General features: G+C 41.3%; 1 protein-coding gene across 1 annotated transcript in view; it reads left to right on the top strand.

Moving 5' to 3' along the window:
• EFCAB2 (EF-hand calcium binding domain 2) overlaps window positions 1-21005 on the top strand; it is a 117507-nt gene that overhangs the window by 82730 nt on the left and 13772 nt on the right. Inside the window, exon 3 of the mRNA XM_068986480.1 lies at window positions 5752-5824. Coding sequence (XP_068842581.1) covers window positions 5752-5824 — 73 coding nt within the window. The remainder of the gene's footprint in view (window positions 1-5751; window positions 5825-21005) is intronic.

Below are 21005 nucleotides of genomic sequence, written 5' to 3'. Positions count from 1 at the left end.
CAAGAACAAGAGCCAAGACTGGAACTAAGAAAAACGGAGTGGGGTTAGCTTTGTTAGGAAGAGTGCTTTTTTTTCCTCCATGGTTGAGAGCATAAGGAAGGAGGTTTGCTTCCTTGGTGGCCCAGATGGTAAAGAATCCCGCAATTCATGAGACCCAGGTTCGATCCCTGTGTTGGGACGATCCCCTGGAGAAGGGAATGGCAACCCACTCCAGTATTCTTGCCTGGAGAACTCCGTGAACAGAGGAGCCTGGTGGGCTACAGTCCATGGGGTCACAAAGAGTCGGACACAGTGGAGTGACTAACACTTTCCCTTTCATGTACACACTTGCAGTGGTGTGAGAGGAGTGCATGGAAAGGTGGTGGTATGGACTGAAGGTCTGAGTCCTTCTCAGATTCATATATTGAGGCCCTTACCCTCAACAGGATGGTATTTGGAGGTGGGACCTTTGAGAGGTGATTAGGTTTAGATGAGGTCATGAGAGTGGAGCCCCCCAAAGAAGAGGGAGACCCAAGCTTGCTCTCTTCTCACTTTGTGAGGACACAGCAGGAAGAAGGTCGTCTGCAAGCTGGGATGTGGACTGTCACCAGACCCCAAATCAGTTAGTGCTTTGATCTCAGACTTCAAGCCTCTAGAACTGGGAGAAATGAATATCTGTGGTTTAGGTTCCCTGCTGCTGCTGCTGCTGCTGCTAAGTCGCTTCAGTCGTGTCCAACTCTATGTGGTTCCTTAGGTGACAGCCCACCAGGCTCCACTGTCCCTGGGATTCTCCAGGCAAGAACACTGGAGTGGGTTGCCATTTCCTTCTCCAGTGCGTGAAAGTGAAAACTGAAAGTGAAGTCGCTCAGTTGTGTCCAACTCTTAGCGACCCCATGGATTGCAGCCCACCAGGCTCCTCCATCCATGGGATTTTCCAGGCAAGAGTACTGGAGTGGGGTGCCATTGCTTTCTCCTAGTCTGTGGTATATTGTTAGAGCAACCGGAGCTGAGTGAGGAAGGTCGGTGATGGTGCCAACTTCAGCTGTTTTCATTTCTTTGGTGAAGCAGGTGATAGGGTTTTCTGCTGAGATTAAGGGAGGCCATGCTTTGGAGCTTGAGGCCAGAGAGGATTCAGGATAGCTCTTTGGGAGGTTTGCTAGGGCATCAACAGGAGATGTAGAGAAAGGATTGTCAGGCAACATGCAGGACACTTGATGCTAGATGGCATGAATCTGTAGTGGGCCACACGTTTTTTGTTGTTTTCTTCCAGCAGTGCTTTGCAGAAATAGGAAATTAAAATTAGAGACGCAGAGATGCCCAGGGTTATGGATCAATAGAGCAGGCAGGATGGAAGGTTAAGGGACCCAAAATCCAGGGTGGTGATAATGGAAATTTTGAATAGTTTACTATGAAATATTGAGCAACCCGATGTGTAGATAGATTAATTAAGTGCTAAACACTGCATGAGTGAACCCCAGGGGAAACCAGTGGAGGAACCATCGAGCCAGCCTACAGAATTATAAAAAATAAGACCTCGTTGTTGTTTAAGCCCCCACATTTTGGGCAGTGTGTGATCCAGCAATGGAAACCTGCAATGCTCTGCCTCGTGTTGGGCAACTGGGACTGGGAGCGTGGGGGCAAGGGAGCTGGTGCAGTAGGTCAGGCCCTGGGCAAGCGGAGCAGAAAAGAATGGAGACAGAAAGAGAAGACTTCGCATCTCATTCCCAAACCACGAACTGGGGTTATAGATATGAACTGTATCTAGAGTAGTCTAGTAGACTAGAGGTAAAAGATGTGTCATGTTCCTGTGTTTTTCTAAACCTAATCCAGTTCCATTTCACCATGTGCAAGACCAGAAAAGTTCAACATTAGCAATTTGGTGGCTCCTTCTTTTCTTCTCTCATATTGTCCTCAGTTAGTTAGTGTTAGTCGCTCAGTCCTGTTCAACTCTTTACGACCCTATGGGCTGTAGCCCACCAGGATCCTCTGTCCATGGAATTCTCCAGGTAACAATACTGGAGTGGGTTGCTATTCCCTTCTCCACGGGATCTTCCCAACCCAGGGATTGAACCCAGGTCTCTCGCACTGCAGGCCAATTTTTTACTGTCTGAGTCACCAGGGCCCTCATTGTACTAGGAGGCTAATGCAGTCTTTAGGGAAAACAAGGGCAAGGAAACTGCTGTGCTGCTGAGATGTCTAGGCCTGAAGGCACGGGCATCACTCCCTTCCTCTATGCCCAGGTTGGCTGCAGGGATCTGGACCACAGCTCCCAGAGCCCAGAGCACAGAGGAGGAATTAGCTTTCCGATGAAAGAGAGGGTGGGCGAGCTAGAGACCCTGTTGTTTGTGTACAGGAGAGCTCTTGAGGTTATGTATTGTTCTCTAGGCCACTATGGACTCCTCAGCTGAAGGGTCTTTGCCCTTTTCTCTTATATCATCAGGACGAGACAGAAAGAATCTCCTTGATGCTCAGAGGACATCAGGCTTTGTTTTCTGTGGTCTGCCTGCCCAGTGCCCTCAGAAAGCAGAAGGTGATGGGTTCTTCAGAGCAAAGTGGAAAGAGGGACAGAGTAAAATTTCCTAAGACTGCAAGGAGGAATCTGCCACCTTCTCATAGGAAGCAGCTTGCTGGTGGCAGGTCTTCAGGTGAGATGGCCACGTGGATATAGCACTAAGCCCCCGACCCAGCCCTTCCTGCCTCCTCAGGAAGCCCACCTGTTCAGCTGATGGTGCCCTAATCAGTCTTCTGCTTCACCCTGGCTCATGCCCATTGGTATTTAAACATGCTCACATCTTTCTGGTCTTAAAAAACAAAAAATCTTCCTTGACACCGTGTCCCCCTCCAGACATCAATTCTTCCCCTTCATTGCACAGATCCATCCACCTCAACCCTGATTCCTCCTCAGCCTTCAGGTGAAATATCCTTGGTCAAAAGTCAGAACTGATCTCCTTCTTTACTAATTCCAGTGGACGTTTTTCAGAACTTATCTTCCTTGACCTTTCAGCAGCATTTAACACCAAAGATAACTCAGTTTTTTCCATCTCTTTCCTTAGTTTCCATGACATCACCCTGTCCTGAATTTCAGCTTATTTCCTGGCTCCTCTTCTCTGAGTCTAGTGCAGATTCCTCATCCCTGGACCATTGTGTCATTGGAGGTACTCTTGTGAGCTCTTCCTGGGTCATCATCTCTTCCAGCCAAGGCACTCTTCTTAGAGGAGCACTTCTGCTCCCGTGGCTTTGTTACCAGATCTGGGTTTCCAGCCGAGATCTTCTCCTGTGCATCTTTATACATGTCAAGTCTACCCTTTGATTTTAACCCCTTCGAAAGCTAGTAAGTTAGCCTGTTACTGTTTCTCGGATATAGGCAGAAGATGTGAGACCTGGGTCAGCGACCCAGGACTTCATTTAAATATGGTTGAGGGAATTCCCTGGAGGTCCAGTGGTTAAGACTCTGTGCTTCTACTGCAGGGGGAAAACTGGTCAGAAAACTAAGATTCTGCATGCTTTGACATGTGGCCAGTAAATTAGTAAGTAAATAATTACGGTTGAAAGTTTCTCATAGTGGCACAGGGGGTTCAATTACATTGCTGACACAGCACAATGCAATTCTAATTTTCTCTTTATGTACCGTACCTGTCTTCACAAAGTGCGTCATGACGGCAGCTGCTCCCTAGAAAAGAACCATCAAAAGGAGGATTGCATATATAATTCAAACATTTCTAGTAGTTGTATTTTTATTTATTTTTAAATATGAATTTATTTATTTTAATTGGAAGCTAATTACTTTACAATAGTGTATTGGTTTAGTTGTATTTTTAAAAAGTAAAAGAGAAACAGGTAAAACGATGTGTTTTATTTGACCAATATATCTAAAATATGGTTTCAACATGTTATCAATTAAAAATTATTAATGGATGTTTTACATTTTTTATACTAGTTTTTGAAATCCATATGGACTTTTCACTTGGAGCCCTTTTCAATCTGGACTGGTCACATTTCCAGTGCTCTGTAGCCAGTGGAGGTAGCAGCTCCTGTACTGCATGGTGCAGGCCTGAAATTTCTCTTCCTTCCCCCCAGCCCACCTCCCCAGGATTTCTAACCTGCAGGGGCATACAAACGCTACCCTCCTCACGTCCCTGTCTTCCCTTTGTTTCTACGAGTTAAGGCAGCCATTATTCTTATCCTTCTGAGTCTGGAGTTGAAGCAGTTCTCTGATTCACAGAACAGAAGATCTAGAAGGTTATGGAGGCGATAAATCCATGACTGTTTATCAAATTACATTTTTTGGTCCCTGCCTCATTAACTATTTGTTCTAATGTGTGCAATAGCCAGTCTAATGTTACAGAATGTTACTACGTTGGTCTTGGCCAGTTTCATGGGTCATCTTTAACTGCTTCTTGAGAGAAGGTATAATCTTGTAAAATACTTTTAGTCTCTAGTAACAGCATCATGTTCAGATCCTGCCTCAGTGAGGCATGTGGGCATGAAAAGCAGTGAGACTAAGGAGCTCAGGGAGGTATGAAATAGAGTTGACGTGAAAACATTACATGTTTAGTTGGCTTTCAAATTTCAGTCAGTGAACACCAAGAATCCTGTATTCCACAGTTATTGACTTCAGGTTTTTCTCTTGATACTCATCCTTCAGCCTCCTGAAGAACTTAAAAATTCTTATTTAAAATGTTTTCTCTGTAAAATAGAGAGTAAATATAATACCACAGATATTAGCCAGAGTGGTAAAGAAGTTAAATATTTTAGTTAAGTGAACATTAGTTAAGTTGTTAACATTAGTTAACATTAACATCTAGTTAAGTTGAACAAGTTAACTTTCACAATATCACAACTTGTTAACCATTTTAAATGAAAATATTTAATAATCTATTATAAATCCCCTGTCTGAGCATCCAGGGAGTACTGAATATAGCTTATACTTTTCTCAGGTTATTGTTAAATTGAATTACATTCCTATGGGGCAGGGGGTGAGGAATGACTAATATTTGTTGAGTGGCTACTCTGTCAAGAGCTGTGCTTTATGTTATGGTGGTGACTGCTAGAGTGTTCTCAGCCCAGTTCTGGGTATTTCAAGGAAGAGTCTGTGCCACCTGCCAAGTAGGCTTATGCATGCAGACTCCCCTGCCCAGCCTAGCAAATTAGAGGGCTGGAGGTGGACCCCCAGCAGTCTGCCAGCGGCCTCCCCAGCGGCTCAGCCGTAAAGAATCTGCCTGCGGAGGAAGAGGTGCAAGAGGCGAGGGTTTGACCCCTGGGTCGGGAAGATCCCCGGGAGAAGGAAATGGCAGCCCGCTCCAGTATTCTTGCCTGGGAAATCCCAGGATATAGGAGACTGGTGTGCCCATGGTGGGCCCGTGGGGTCTCAAAACAGTCGGACATGACTTAGCGACTAAACAGCAGCAGCAGTCTGCCACTAGAGGTGCTGCTCTTAGGTACCCTGCCTCTAGACTTCACCCCATTAGGCATCATCATCCTCATTTTACAGATGTGGACACTGTGGCTCAGAAGAATTAAGTAACACCTAAAACCAGTTCGGAGGTGGCAGGGTTTGCACTTGCCAGTCACCACAAACACTTCTTTCTCTCTTGGGTTCACTTGTCTGCCTTTTCCTTTCCTCAGAAAGTATCTTCCATCCTCCTGAGGCAATGTTTATGACATGACTTTGTTTGCTGTGCTACACCTGCTCTGAAATAATTTAGAGAAACGTAGTGCTTGTTTTTTCAGAGGTTATATTCTAAAACAATTGACTACTTTTTTTTCCCCCAGAGAGGTCGGAACAATTATCCGGTCATTAGGATGCTGCCCTAGTGAAGGAGAGCTGCATGATCTGATTGCAGAGGTAAGCAGGCTAAGAAACTTTCATTCATGGCTGACTGAAATGGAATGACTCTTTGCGTGGCTCTATCTTCTTGTAATAAAACAAAAAACAACAATCCATACCTGAAGTGAAAAATGCCATAGATTCCCAGATGTACTCCGTGAGGACGTTAGGCAGCTGTGAACGTGCGTGCACGTAAGTCGCTTTAGTCACGTCTGACGCTTTGCGACCCCATGGGCTGTAGCCCCCCAGGCTCCTCTGTCCATGGGATTCTCCAGGCAAGAGTACTGGAGTGGGTTGCCATGCCCTCCTCCAGGGGAGCTTCCTGACCCAGGGATCAGAACCAGGACTCCTGCCTTGCAGGCGGAATCTTTACCGCTGAGCCACCAGGGAAGCCCTAGGACAGCTATGTGAATTAGCAACTCAACAGAATCTGCAAGAGTTGATATCAGATCCTAAAGAAATGTGTATGACCAAGTAATGCGATGGATCAAGCAAGGACCTCGCTTCAGATATTACACTCTTTGTAATTAGTTGAAGAAAGGCCAGTAGACACAGGGGACTGACTGTATGCAAAATGAATATTGACAGATGAAAAGAATATAGTAAATAATGTCAGTTTACAGGGAATAGAAAGAGTAGAGACTGCATAGAATATATTTGAGGAAATAAAACTAACTTCCAGAAAAAGTAGTAAACAAAATAATAACTCACTTGACATTGAATTTTGAAAATGCTAATTTGTAATAGTGTCAATGAGTTGCTGGAGGGACTTATAAATGGTGATGAGAAGCCCAAAACCAGAGAGCTCCACGCCTTGTTTGGTTTTCCAGAAAAGTATCTGATCAAATTTCAAGTACACCTTTCAGTTTAACGAGGTAGAGGCCTGGAGGGAAAAAACTACCTGGGTAGTCACTAGAAAACTCTTTTCAAACTTGCTTATGAGGTATGTGGATTTTGGTGGAGGCCAAGTATCAACAAAGAGGATAGGAACAAAGGCAAGCATGTATGATTTTGTTTATCTCCTTATTCCTTGCACCCAGCATAGTACTTGCTTGTTCAGTTTTACCCAGAAGAGAAGGAAGTGACTCTGGGTGAGTCGCTTAACCTCTGCATCAGTTTCTCCATAATAATACTTACTTCAGAATTTGCTTCAAAGATAAATGAAATAATGTATAAGAAGACAAGTTTTGAATCCTAAAGTACATAGATTGGAAAGATGACTGTTGCTCCACATTAACAATTTTAAAATTTAATTATTTAGTATTGGAGTATAGTTTATTTACAGTGTTGTTAATTTCAGGTGTACAGCAAATGATTCTTATACACATACATATATACATTCTTTTTCAGGTTCTTTTCCTATATAGGTTGTTACAGAATCTTGAGTAGAGTTTCCTGTGCAATACAGTAGGTCCTTGTTTATTATCTGTTTTATACATAGTAGTATGGATATGTTCATCATAAACTCCTAATTTATCCTTCCCCCACATTTCCTCTTTAGTCACAATGTTTGTTTTCTGTGAGTCTGTTTCTGTTTTGTCCATAAGTTCATTTACATTACCATTTTGATAACTAAAACCAAGTACCCATTTTTTATTAGCATTTAAAAATATTCAATAAAGCAGGAAACTGTTTTTCATTTTGGGGTCCAGTAAAGTAATCTATTTCTGCTTTATTGACTATGCCAAAGCCTTTGACTGTGTGGATCACAATAAACTGTGGAAAATTCTGAAAGAGATGGGAATACCAGACCACCTAACCTGCCTCTTGAGAAATCTGTATGCAGGTCAGGAAGCAACACTTAGAACTGGACATGGAACAACAGACTGGTTCCAAATAGGAAAAGGAGTATGTCAAGGCTGTATATTGTCACCCTGCTTCTTTAACTTATATGCAGAGTACATCATGAGAAACGCTGGACTGGAAGAAACACAAGCTGGAATCAAGATTGCCGGGAGAAATATCAATCACCTCAGATATGCAGATGACACCACCCTTATGGCAGAAAGTGAAGAGGAGCTAAAAAGCCTCTTGATGAAAGTGAAAGAGGAGAGCAAAAAAGTTGGCTTAAAGCTCAACATTCAGAAAACGAAGATAATGGCATCTGGTCCCATCACTTCATGGGAAATAGATGGGGAAACAGTGGAAACAGTGTCAGACTTTATTTTTGGGGGCTCCAAAATCACTGCAGATGGTGACTGCAGCCATGAAATTAAAAGACGCTTACTCCTTGGAAGAAAAGTTATGACCAACCTAGATAGTATGGTCAAAAGCAGAGACATTACTTTGCCTACTAAGGTCCGTCTAGTCAAGGCTATGGTTTTTCCTGTGGTCATGTATGGATGTGAGAGTTGGACTGTGAAGAAGGCTGAGCGCCGAAGAATTGATGCTTTGGAACTGTGGTGTTGGAGAAGACTCTTGAGAGTCCCTTGGACTGCAAGGAGATCCAACCAGTCCATTCTGAAGGAGATCAACCCTGGGATTTCTTTGGAAGGAATGATGCTAAAGCTGAAGCTCCAGTACTTTGGCCACCTCATGAGAAGAGTTGACTCATTGGAAAAGACTCTGATGCTGGGAGAGATTGGGGGCAGGAGGAGAAGGGGACGACCCAGGATGAGATGGCTGGATGGCATCACGGACTCAATGGACGTGAGTCTGAGTGAACTCTGGGAGATGCTGATGGACAGGGAGGCCTGGCCTGCTGTGAATCATGCGGTCGCAAAGAGTCGGACACGACTGAGCGACTGAACTGAACTGAACTGAAAGTCATTTTTTCTGAGTAGCGGGAAAAAACATCTCCTGCACTGGTCCTCACTAACAAAAAGTGTTGATCACTCCCTTACAGTGACTATCATGAAAGCTGGAATTTGTATTGGGGAGAGGAAAGTTGGCACTGTGGAAGAGCTAGAAACTGGAAGATGAATTTACAGTGAAATCACAATTATTGTTTGTAATCAAGTAGACTAAGTGGAGCAGTAATGAAAAATACCTCTGAAACTTTAGAACCTAATTCTTTTATGGTTTGCTTGTATGTTTTTAATCTATAGCAGGGATCAGCAAACCACAACTCCTGGGCCAAATCCAGTCCACAACCTACTTTTGTAAAGTTTTATTGGAGCACAACTAGACCCATTTTGTTGTTGTTGTTCTGTTGTTAAGTTATATCCGACTCTTTGTAACCCCATGGACTGTAACACGCCAGGCTCCTCTGTCCTCCCCTAGCTCCTGGAGTTTGCTCAGATTCATGTCCATTAAGTCATTGATACTATCTAACCATCTTATCCTCCACTGCCCCTTTTTCCTTTTGCCTTCAATCTTTCCCATCATCAGGGTAAGACTCATTTACTTACATATTATCTATAGCTATTTACTTATTACAAGAGTGGAGTTAAGAGACGATATGATTTGCAAAGCTTAAAGGTTCTGGCCTTTTACAGAAAAGGTTTGCCAACTCCTGATCTATATATAGGTTTCTCTGGCAAAGTAGAACCAATACTATGTCTAGTGTTAGGAGATTGGGGCTCAGATCCCATAACTACTGCTTACAGCTGTGTGGCCTTTGGTGAGCCACTTAATCTTTCAAAGTCTGGTTTCACATGCAAAAGGAATGCAACAATAGCATGGTGTTTTATGAGTATTAAATTTAATAACTGTAAGGAGTCAGCTGTTACTTAGTGGGCACTCTGCATATTTGGATTTGCTTGCTCTGTAGATGACTTGCTACCAAAACACCCCGACAGGTTTGGGCAGTTACCAACAGTAGGTGTTCAGGTCACAATGTTTTATTTTGTCTTTACCGTTTTCTTAGGTACATTGACACAACTTTTGAAAATTACAGATATTTAGAACAGTCATGGTCTCATAAAGATCACTGAGCTATCTAAGCTCTATATAAATGTTTTTCTGTACTTACTCACAACACAGTTTATTCACATTGCAGTCTAGCAATATGCTTGAAAAGGTTTGCATGTGACTGGCCTTTTTGAAGTTTCCCAAATAACTGAGAGGAAAAAAAGCGCACAGATATTTGACACATACATACATACATACATACAAAGCTGCGTAATAGTAAATGCCTCGAGGTAGATGTCCTCTTGCTAAATGCTCTGTAGTAGTTTCAGAACTGAAACTGCTTCCGCCTCATTTGTTCTGAAGTGAAATAGTGACTATACTTTAAGATTCTTCTATAAAAAATTGAAGTCTGTGTTCCATTCTCTAATTGTCATTTAACTGAATTTTATTGTAGATTCATACTAACTTTCAGTTGTCCACTTCTTGGAGATCAATTTGAAATCCAGTGTTTCTCTTGAAATGGATCATTTAAAAAAAAATCACTCTGCATTGATCCGTCTACTTAATATTCTGTAGTTAACCACTGGTCCCACATAATCTCTGTCTGTTTGGAATGTCACAAACCCAGCAAAAATGAGAACGGTTAATGAAAATCTTACCAACATACAGATTACTAAACATTTTTTCCTTTGCTATTAAGTTAGAGCCACCTGGGATCTTCAATGTGCAAGAGCTGGGAGGAGATAATGACATTTCAGTACAAGTGGAAAGGATATTTAGTGGTCTACATCCTTTGAAGTTCAAACCTAAGTGTCCTTATGGAGAATTTGAAGTAATTACAAAAGAGAACTAAAAGATGTTTGGAAAATAACATCAATGCTGGTGAGATTATTACATTGCACAGTGATTTTTTAAAAGGTCAAGTCATCAGGCAAGTCTAAAAATCAAAAATGTGTGTGCACCTAATAACAGAGCTTTAGTATACATAAAGCAACATAGACAGATTAGAGGGAAAAACTGACAATTCCAGAATCACAGATGACAATTACAGTGAACTCTAAGTAACTGATAGAATAGCTATATAAAATATTAGCAAAGATATAGAAGATATGAACCATACCATCAACCACTCCAAGCTAACTAGTATTTATAGAACACTACCCTGAACAACTGCAATATACATGTTCTTTCCATATGTACATGGAGTGGTCATTAAGATAGTTTAAGTACTAGGCCACAAAACAAGTCTTAGTAGATTTTTAATACCCCCCAAAATGAATTAAATAGAGAGCAATTGAGAATAAAATCATTAGGAAATCCTTAAGTACTTGGAATTATACTTCTTTTTTTAAAAAAATTTATTTATTTTTTTATTGAGGGATAATTGCTGTACAGAATTTTGTTGCTTTCTGGCAAACCTCAACATGAATCAGTGATAGGTATGCATATATCCCATCCCTTTTAAAACTCCCTCCCATCTCCCTCTCCATCTCACCCCTCTAGGTTGATACAGAGCCCCTGTTTGAGTTTCCTGAGCCATAGAGCAAATTCCCCTTGGCTATGTATTTTACATATAGTAATGTACATTTCCTTGTTACTCTTTCCATACATCTCTCCTCTCCTCCCCTCTCCCCATAAGCAACATACTTCTAAATAATTCATGAATCAAAGAAGAAATCACAAGGAAAATTAGAAAACATTTTGTCCTGAGTGATAGTAAAGATACAACATGTCAAACTTTGTGGGATGCAGGTAAAACATCACTTAGAGGACAATTTACCACTAAGTGTTTATATTAGAAAAGACAAAAAAAATCTGCAAGTAATTATCTAAATTCTCATCATAAGAAACTAGAAAAACAAGACCAACATACACACAATATAAATAGAGGGAAGAAAATTATAAAGAGCAGAAATCAGTGAAATAGGAAATGCACAGAGAAAAATCACTGAAATAAAATATGAATCTGTTCAAATACAGTTGATAAACTCATAGCTAAGTACATTGAGATACAAATTACCAATATCAAGATTAAAGGAAACTGCATTCAATATCTTGTGATAGCCTATAATGGAGAAGAATCTGAAGAAGAATATATATAAACATATATATGTATATATAAATACAAAACTGAGTCACTTTGCTGTATACCTGAAACTAACACAACATTGTAAATCAACTATATACTTCAATAAAAAGTGTTTTAAATTATCTTTTATTTAATTATGAAATTTCCCTTCTACCAATTCTTAATAGTACTAGAGCTGTAGTCACTTCTTGAAACAGAAATTAAAGAGTAGCTTCTGTATAAAAAATTTTTTAAGATGAAGAATGGGTTTTCATTATCCTTCAAATAATAACAAAACATTATCAAAAACTGTATGCCAGTGAGTCTGACAACTTAGATAAATGGATAAATCCCCGAGAGACACAGATGACCAAAACTGACTCAACAAAAACTGGAGAATTTGAATAGTCTCATATCAATTACCAAAATTAAATTTATAATTAAAAATTTTCCCACAAAGAAAACTAGAAATTCAGATGAATTCACTGGTGAATTTGCTCTAACATTTATGGAAGAAGGAGTACCAATTCTATACAAAAATCTTTCTGAAAATATTACAGGAAAGAAAACTTTTCCAGCTCATTTTTTGAGGCTAGTATTACTCTGATACCAAAACCAAACAATCATATTACAAGAAATAAAACTATGGACCTTATTAACATAGATGCAAAAAAATCCTTAATAAAATTTTATCAAATTAATTTCAACAATATGTTAAAAAGGATAATACATCATGAGCAAGTGCCATTTATACCAGAAATTTAAGGTTAGCTTAATATTAATTGATGTAATTTACTACATTAATAGAACAAAGTAGATAATGATATGATCATTTGAATAAATAAAGGGAAAACATTGAAAAAATTCTACACCCATTGAAGATAAAAATACCCAGCAATATAAGAAGCAAAGGAAACTTCTTTACCTGGCTAAGGACATCTACAAAAGTCCCTAAGGCTAACATCTTGCTCATTGGTGAAAACTCAGTGCTTTCTGCCTAAAATCAGGAATGTCTATGTTCATCACTCCTAGTCATCACTGTACTTGAAATCTTAGCTAGTGCAACAAGGCAAGAAACAATAACAACAGATACACGGTTTGGATAATAAAAAGTAAAACTATGTTTCAAGCAACATGATTGTGTATGTAGAAGATCCTAAGAAATTTACCAAAAAGCCATTAGAACTAATATATGAAGTTAGCCAAGTTACAGGCTACAAAGTCAACATACAAAATTAATTACATTTCTATAAACTGTAAGTTACCAATTAGAAAAATTAAGTAATCAGTTCCATTTATAATAGCCTAAAAAGTGAAATAATAAAGTTAACAAAAGATAGATGAGACTTACACACTGAAAACAGCAAACATTGTAGAGGGAAATTAAGATCTAAATAAATGAATAGATATACATGTTTGTGAATTAGAAAGCTCAATATTTTTAAGATGTTCTTCTCAGCCTGATCTCTAGATTCAATACATTTTCAACTAATCATAGCAAAATTTTCTGAAGGAATGTACAAACTGATTCTAAAGTTTGAATGGAAACATGAAGACCTTGAACAACCAAAATAATTTTGACAAAAAAGACAAAGATGGATATATACCACCTCATATGCAGATGACACCACCCTTATGGCAGAAAGTGAAGAAGAACTAAAGAGCCTCTTCATGAAAGTGAAAGAGGAGAGTGAAAAAGTTGACTTAAAGCTCAACATTCAGAAAATTAAGATCATGGCATCTGGTCCCGTCACTTCATGGCAAATAGATGGGGAAACAGTGTCAGACTTTATTTTTGGGGGCTCCAAAATCACTGCAGATGGTGATTGCAGCCATGAAATTAAAAGACGCTTACTCCTTGGAAGAAAAGTTATGACCAACCTAGACAGCATATTAAGAAGCAGAGACATTACTTTGCCAACAAAGGTCCATCTAGTCAAGGCTATGGTTTTTCCAGTGGTCATGTATGGATGTGAGAGTTGAACTATAAAGAAAGCTGAGTGCCGAAGAATTGATGCTTTTGAACTGTGGTGTTGGAGAAGACTCTTGAGAGTCCCCTGGACTGCAAGGAAATCCAACCAGTCCATCCTAAAGGAGATCAGTCCTGAGTATTCATTGGAAGGACTGATGTTGAAGCTGAAACGCCAATACTTTGGCCACCTGATGCGAATAACTGACTCATTAGAAAAGACCCTGATGCTGAGAAAGATTGAGGGCAGGAGGAGAAGGGGATGACAGATGAGACGGTTGGATGGCATCACTTACTCAATGGACATGAGTCTGTGTAGGTTCTGAGAGTTGGTGATGGACAGAGAGGCCTGGCGTGCTTCAGTTCATGGGGTTGCAAAGAGTCAGACACGACTGAGCAACTGAACTGATTATAGATTTACTATGAAGCTTCAGTAATCTTGAGCATTGTATTTGTACACATATTGTGTGGTATCATGCACAGTGTGATATTTTGTACACTGGTACACATGTAGATCAGTGGAACTGACTAGAGAATTGAGAAATAGAGCCATACATATCTTTGACATAGGTGCCAACATCATTCAATGAGAAAAGGATAATCATTTCAATAAATAGCATTTGAGCAAATGGTTGTCTGAATAGAAAGAAACAACACTCTTTTCAATTTTCTTTTACTCCGTATACAAAAATTAACTTGAAATGGATCATAGAACTGAACATGAGAGCTAAATCTATAAAACTTCTAGAAGAAAACATAGGGAAAACTTTGTGACGTTGGGTTAGCCAAAGATTTCTTAGATAAAGAGACAAGGAAGCTTGTCATTAAGGAACAACAGTGATTAATTTCATCAATATTAAAAACTTTTGCCCATCAAAGGGCAGAGCTAAAAACATACAGGGCTTCACTGGTGGTCCAGTGGTTAAGAGTCCGCCTTGTAATACAGGGGACACTGTTCAATCCCTCATCTGAAAAAGATCCCACATGCTGTGGAGCAACTAAGCCTGTGTGCCACAACTCCTGAGCCCAAGCTCTAGACCCCTCAAGCCTCAGCGATTGAAACCCATGCTCCCTAGAGCCCATGCTCTGCAGCAAGAGAAACCACTGCAGTGAGAAGCCTGCACACCACAGCAAAGAGTAGCCCTTGCTCGCCGCAACTAGAGAAAGCCCACAGGCAGCAAGGAAGACCCAGCACAGCCCAAAATAAAAATAAACAAATGCGAGTCATGGATTGGGGGGAAATATTTGAAAGATAATTTATTTGATATTGTATAATTCATTTGATAATATATGAATGCCTGTGCTGTGCTTAGTCGCTCAGTCATGTCTGTCTTTTTGCCACCCCATGGACTGTAGCCCGCCAGGCTCCCCTGTTCATGGGATTCTCCAGGAAAAAATATTGGAGTAGTTGCCCATGCCCTCCTCCAGGGGCTCTTCTCAACCCAGGAATCGAACTGGGGTCTTCTGCATTGCAGGCAGATTCTTTACCAGCTGAGCTTCTAGGGAAGCCCATATGAATGTCTGCTGCTGCTGCTGCTAAGTTGCTTCAGTCGTGTTGACTCTGTGCGACCCCATAGACAGCAGCCCACCAGGCTCCCCCGTCCCTGGGATTCTCCAGGCAAGAACACTGGAGTGGGTTGCCATTTCCTTCTCCAATGCATGAAAGAGAAAAGTGAAAGTGAAGTCGCTCAGTCGTGTCCAACTCTTAGCGACCCCATGGACTGCAGCCCACCGGGCTCCTCAGTCCATGGGATTTTCCAGGCAAGAGTACTGGAGTGGGGTGCCATTGCCTCCTCCAATATGAATATCTATTTCAACCTAATTTTTAAAATAGCCAAAGATTTGTATGGCCATTTCGTGAAGGAAAAAGTATCAGTGGCCAATAAGCACATAAAAAGACGATGAATATCTCTAGTCCGTGGGATAATGAGGTGCCACTACACATCCATTAAAATGTCTAAGATTTGAGTTTGAAAATGTTAAATGCTGGCAAGCCCATTGACGCAAGTGGAGTGTTAATGTTCCCTACTGTTATTATTGTATTACTGTTGATTTCTCTGTTTATGTCTGTTAATATTTGCTTTATGTATTTAGGTGCTCCTGGGTTCGGTGCACATATATTTACAATTGTTATATCTTCTTGTCGGGTTGATCCCTTTACCACTATGTAATGTCCTTCTCTGTCTCTTGTTACACTCTCTTCATTTTGCCTAATTTTCTTTATTTCTATGTGTTAAGTAGGTCAGTTTTGTTTCCCAATCTTGGAGTAGTGGCCTTATGTAGATGTCCTAGGGGGCTCAGCCACATGCTCCCCTCTGATCACCAGAGCTATATGCCCCCTGTGTGGGCTGCGTGTGCCCTTCTATTGTGGCAGGGCTGACTACTGTGGGCATGCTGGTGAGGGGGCTGGCCCCTGATTCACTTGGTTGCAAGGTGCTGCCTCTTACTGAAGGGTGGGATAGGCTTGCTGTGTGGTTTGGGTGAGCAGCCCGGTGAGGGGGTGCAACTGCTGCTGGACCACTGGAGGGCAGGGCTGAGTCCATCCGCAGCTCTCTGTGTGGCCTGGGTTGTGAGGGAGGGGCTGCTGCCAACCCACTGGTGGGTGAATAAGCCCCCAGCAGAGGTTTGCTAGTGGAAGGATTCTGAAATAGAGCTTGGCAGTGCTGGTGTCATTGTGGTAGAAGAAGCTCGCGGAAAAGGCTGCTACCAGTGTCTTTATCCCTTGGAGGTCCAGCTGCTTCCTGCCTCTCTGGGAGGCTCTCCAAGATTAGCAAGTAGGTCTGACCTAGGCTCCTTTTGACTACTGCCTCTGAGCTAGCATTCAGAGTGTGAGATTTTATGTGCACCTTTTAAGAGAGGAGTCTCTGTTTCCTATAGCCCTCCAGCTCTCCTGTTCACAAAGGCAGACGTGCTGGGGGCTCATCTTCTGGTGCAGGACCCTAAACTGGGAAGCCCAAGTGGGGCTTGAACCTCTTACTTCTTGGTGGGAACCTCTGCAATTGTGACTATCCTCCTGTTTGTGGGTGACCTACCTGGGAGTGTTGTTGTTCAGTCTCTCAGTCATGTCCGACTCTTTGTGACACTGTGGACTGCAGCATGCCAGGCTTCCCAGTCCTTCAACATCTCCCAGAGTTTACCCATACTCATATCCATTGAGCTGGTGATGCCATCCAACAATCTTATCCTGTCTTGTCCCCTTCTCCTCCTGCCTTCAATTTTTCCCAGCGTCAGGGTCCTTTCTACTGAGTCAGCTCTTCGAATCAGGTGGCCAAAGTATTGGAGCTTCAGCTTCAGCATCAGTCCTTCCAATGAATATTCAGGGTTGATTTCCTTTAAGGATTGACTAATTTGCTTTCCTTGCTGTCCAAGGAACTCTCGAGCCTTCTCCAACACCACAGTTCAAAAGCATCAGTTCTTCGGTGCTCAGCCTTCTTTATGGTCCAACTCTCACATATGAATATGACTACTGGAAAAACCATAGCTTTGACTAGACGGGCCTTTGTTGGCAAAGTAATGTCTCTGCTTTTTAATACTCTGTCTCAGTTCAGTTCAGTTCAGTTCAGTTGCTCTGACTCTTTGCGACCCCATGGACTGCAGCACATCAGGCCTCCCTGTCCATCACCAACTCCTGGAGTTTACATAAAATCATGTCCATTGAGTCAGTGATGCCCTCCAACCATTTCATCCTCTCTTGTCCCCTTCTCCTTCTGCCCTCTATCTTTCCCAGCATCTGGGTCTTTTCCAGTGAGTCAGTTCTTCTCATCAGGTGGCCAAAGTATTGGAGTTTCAGTTTCAACATCAGTCCTTCCAATGAACACCCAGGACTGATTTCCTTTAGGATGGACTGGTTTGATCTCCTTGCAGTCCAAGGGACTCTCAAGAGTCTTCTCCAACACCACAGTTCAAAAGCATCAATTCTTTGGCACTCAGCTTTCTTTATAGTCCAACTCTCACATCCATACATGACCACTGGAAAAACCATAGCTTTGACTAGATGGATCTTTGTTGGCAAAGTAATATCTCTGCTTTTTAATATGCTGTCTAGATTGGCCATAACTTTTCTTCCAAGGAGCAAGTGTCTTTTAATTTCATGGCTACAGTTACCATCTACAGTGATGTTGGAGCCCCCAAAAATAAAGTCTGACACTGTTTCCACTGTTTCCCCATCTATTTGCCATGAAGTGATGGGACCAGATGCCATTATCTTAGTTTTCTGAATGTTGAGTTTTAAGCCAACTTTTTCACTCTCTTTCACTTTCATCAAGAGGCTCTTTAGTTCTCTTTGCTTTCTTCCATAAGGGTGGTATCATCTGCATATCTGAGGGTTATTGATATTTCTCCTGCAATCTTGATTCCAGCTTGTGCTTCATCCAGCCCAAGGTTTCTCATGATATACTCTGCATATAAGTTAAATAAGCAGGGTGACAATATATAGCCTTGACGTACTCCATTCCTGATTTGGAACCAGTCTGTTGTTCCATGTCCAGGTCTAACTGTTGCTTCCTGACCTGCAAACAGGTTTCTCAAGAGGCAGGTCAGGTGGTCTGGTATTCCCATCTCTTGAAGAATTTTCCATAGTTTATTGTGATCCACACAGTCAAAGGCTTTGACATAGTCAATAAAACAGAAGTAGATGTTTTTCTGGAACTCTCTTGCTTTTTCGATGATCCAGTGGATATTGGAAATTTGATATCTGGTTTCTCTGCCTTTTCTAAAGCTTGAACATCTGGAAATTCATAGTTCATGTACTGCTGAAGCCTGACTTGGAGAATTTTGAGCACTACTTTGCTAGCGTGTGAGATTACTGCCATTTTGCAGTAGTATGAGCATTCTTTGGCATTGCCTTTCTTAGGGATTGGAATGAAAACTGACCTTTTCCAGTCCAGTGGCCACTGCTGAGTTTTCCAAATTTGCTGGTATGTTGAGTGCAGCACTTTCACAGCATCATCTTTTAGGATTTGAAATAGCTCAGCTGGAATTCCATCACCTCCACTAGCTTTGTTCGTAGTGATGCTTCCTAAAGCTCACTTGACTTTGCTTTTCAGGATGTCTGGCTCTAGGTGAGTGATCATACCATCGTGATTATCTGGATCATGAGGATCTTTTTTGTATAGTTCGTCTGTGTATTCTTGCCACCACTTCCTAATATCTTCTGCTTCTGTTAGTTCCATACCATTTCTGTCCTTTATTGCACCCATCTTTGCATGAAATATTCCCTTGGTGTCCCTGATTCTCTTGAAGAGATCTCTAGTCTTTCCCATTCTATTGTTTTCCTCTATTTCTTTGCGTTGATCACTGAGGAAGGCTTTCTTTTCTCTCCTTGCCATTCTTTGGAACTCTGCATTCAAATGGATATATCTTTCCTTTTCTCCTTTGCTTTTCACTTCTTTTCTTTTCACAGCTATTTGTAAGGCCTCCTCAGACAGCCATTTTGCCTTTTTGCATTTCTTTTTCTTGGGGATGGTCTTGATCCCTGTCTCTTGTACAATGTCATAAACCTCCATCCATAGTTCTTCAGGTACCTATCAGCTCTAATGCCTTGAATCTATTTCTCACTTCCACTGTATAATCTTAAGGGATTTGATGTAGGTCATACCTGAATGGTCTAGTGGTTTTCCCTACTTTCTTCAATCTGTTTGAATTTGGCAATAAGGAGTTCATGATCTGAGCCACAGTCAGCTCCTGGTCTTATTTTTGCTGACTGTATAGAGCTTCTCCATCTTTAGCTGCAAAGAATATAATCAATCTGATTTTGGTGTTGACCATCTGGTGATGTCCATGTGTAGAGTCTTCTCTTGTGTTGTTGGAAGAGGGTGTTAGCTATGACCAGTGCATTTTCTTGGCAAAACTCTATTAGTCTTTGCTCTGCTTCATTCTGTACTCCTAGGCCAAATTTGCCTGTTACTCCAGGTGTTTCTTGACTTCCTACTTTTGCATTCCAGTCCCCTATAAAGCAAAGGACATCTTTTTTAGGTGTTAGTTCTAGAAGGTCTTGTAGGTCTTTATAGAACCATTCAACTTCAGCTTCTTCAGCATTACTGGTCGAGGCATAGACTTGGATTACTGTGATATTGAATGGTTTGCCTTGGAAATGAATAGAGATCATTCTGTTGTTCTTGAGATTGCATCCAAGTATTGCATTTCACTCTTTTGTTGACTATGATGGCTACTCCATTTCTTCTAAGGGATTCTTGCCCACAGTAGTAGATATAATGGTCATCTGAGTTAAATTCACCCATTCCAGTCCATTTTAGTTCGCCTAAAATGTAGACGTTCACTCTTGCCATCTCCTTTGTGACCCTTCCAATTTGCCTCTGTCTAGGTTTGTCATATATATACCTAGGAGTGTGTCATACACCTGGGAGTGTGGGTCCTGGCAATACAGTGTCTCCAGTCCTCCTACCTGTCTTGTTATGGCAGATTCTTTATCACCAGCACCACCTTGGAAGCCCCCTTGTTATGGTTACTTCTTTATCTTTAGTTGTGAAAAATATTTCCTGATAGTCTTCAAATTATTATCATAGAGAGTGCTTTACAAGTAGTTGGGATTTTGATGTGCCTGTGGGAAGATGGGAGCATGGGGTCTTCCTACTCTGCCATCTTGGTGACATCCCCAATCCATCACCTTAGTATAATCAGTATTAGTAATTTAGTGCACTTCCTCCCATATTATTTTCCTGTACATGTTTTTAGCATAATAGTAATCTTATAGTACAATTTAGTATGTACAGTTTCAACCTTGCTTTTTTTTGCTGGTTGTATATCACAGTCATTTCCAATGTTATTATAAAAATTTCATTCTTTAAAAAATGCATGCTGATTAAAATTGGATGCTCAAAAAACAGAGGAGTGATTTCTCTTTTTTCTGTCACTCAAACACAACCAGAACATTTTACCTTTTTACTCAATATTACATCAAAGTGATTCTTTCATACTGTTATTTAATTTATTGAACTGTGGTGTTGGAGAAGACCCTTGGACTGCAAGGAGATCCAACCAGTCCATTCTGAAGGAGATCAGCCCTGGGATTTCTTTGGAAGGAATGATGCTGAAGCTGAAACTCCAGTCCTTTGGCCACCTGATGCGACGAGTTGACTCATTGGAAAAGACTCTGATGCTGGGAGGGATTGGGGGCAGGAGGAGAAGGGGACGACAGAGGATGAGGTGGCTGGATGGCATCACTGACTCGATGGACGTGAGTCTGTGTGAACTCCGGGAGTTGGTGATGGACAGGGAGGCCTGGTGTGCTGCGATTCATGGGGTTGCAAAGAGTTGGACACGACTGAGCGACTGAACTGAACTGAAAATTTTAAGAAGGAAATCCTGTCATATACTGTAAAATGGATGAAATGTGAAGATATGTGAAAATT

This window comes from Capricornis sumatraensis, chromosome 14 (genome assembly GCF_032405125.1).
Source record: "Capricornis sumatraensis isolate serow.1 chromosome 14, serow.2, whole genome shotgun sequence".
Lineage (NCBI taxonomy): Eukaryota > Metazoa > Chordata > Mammalia > Artiodactyla > Bovidae > Capricornis > Capricornis sumatraensis.
Note: the sequence above shows the minus strand (reverse complement) of the source record. Positions and strands in the feature narration are given on the sequence as shown.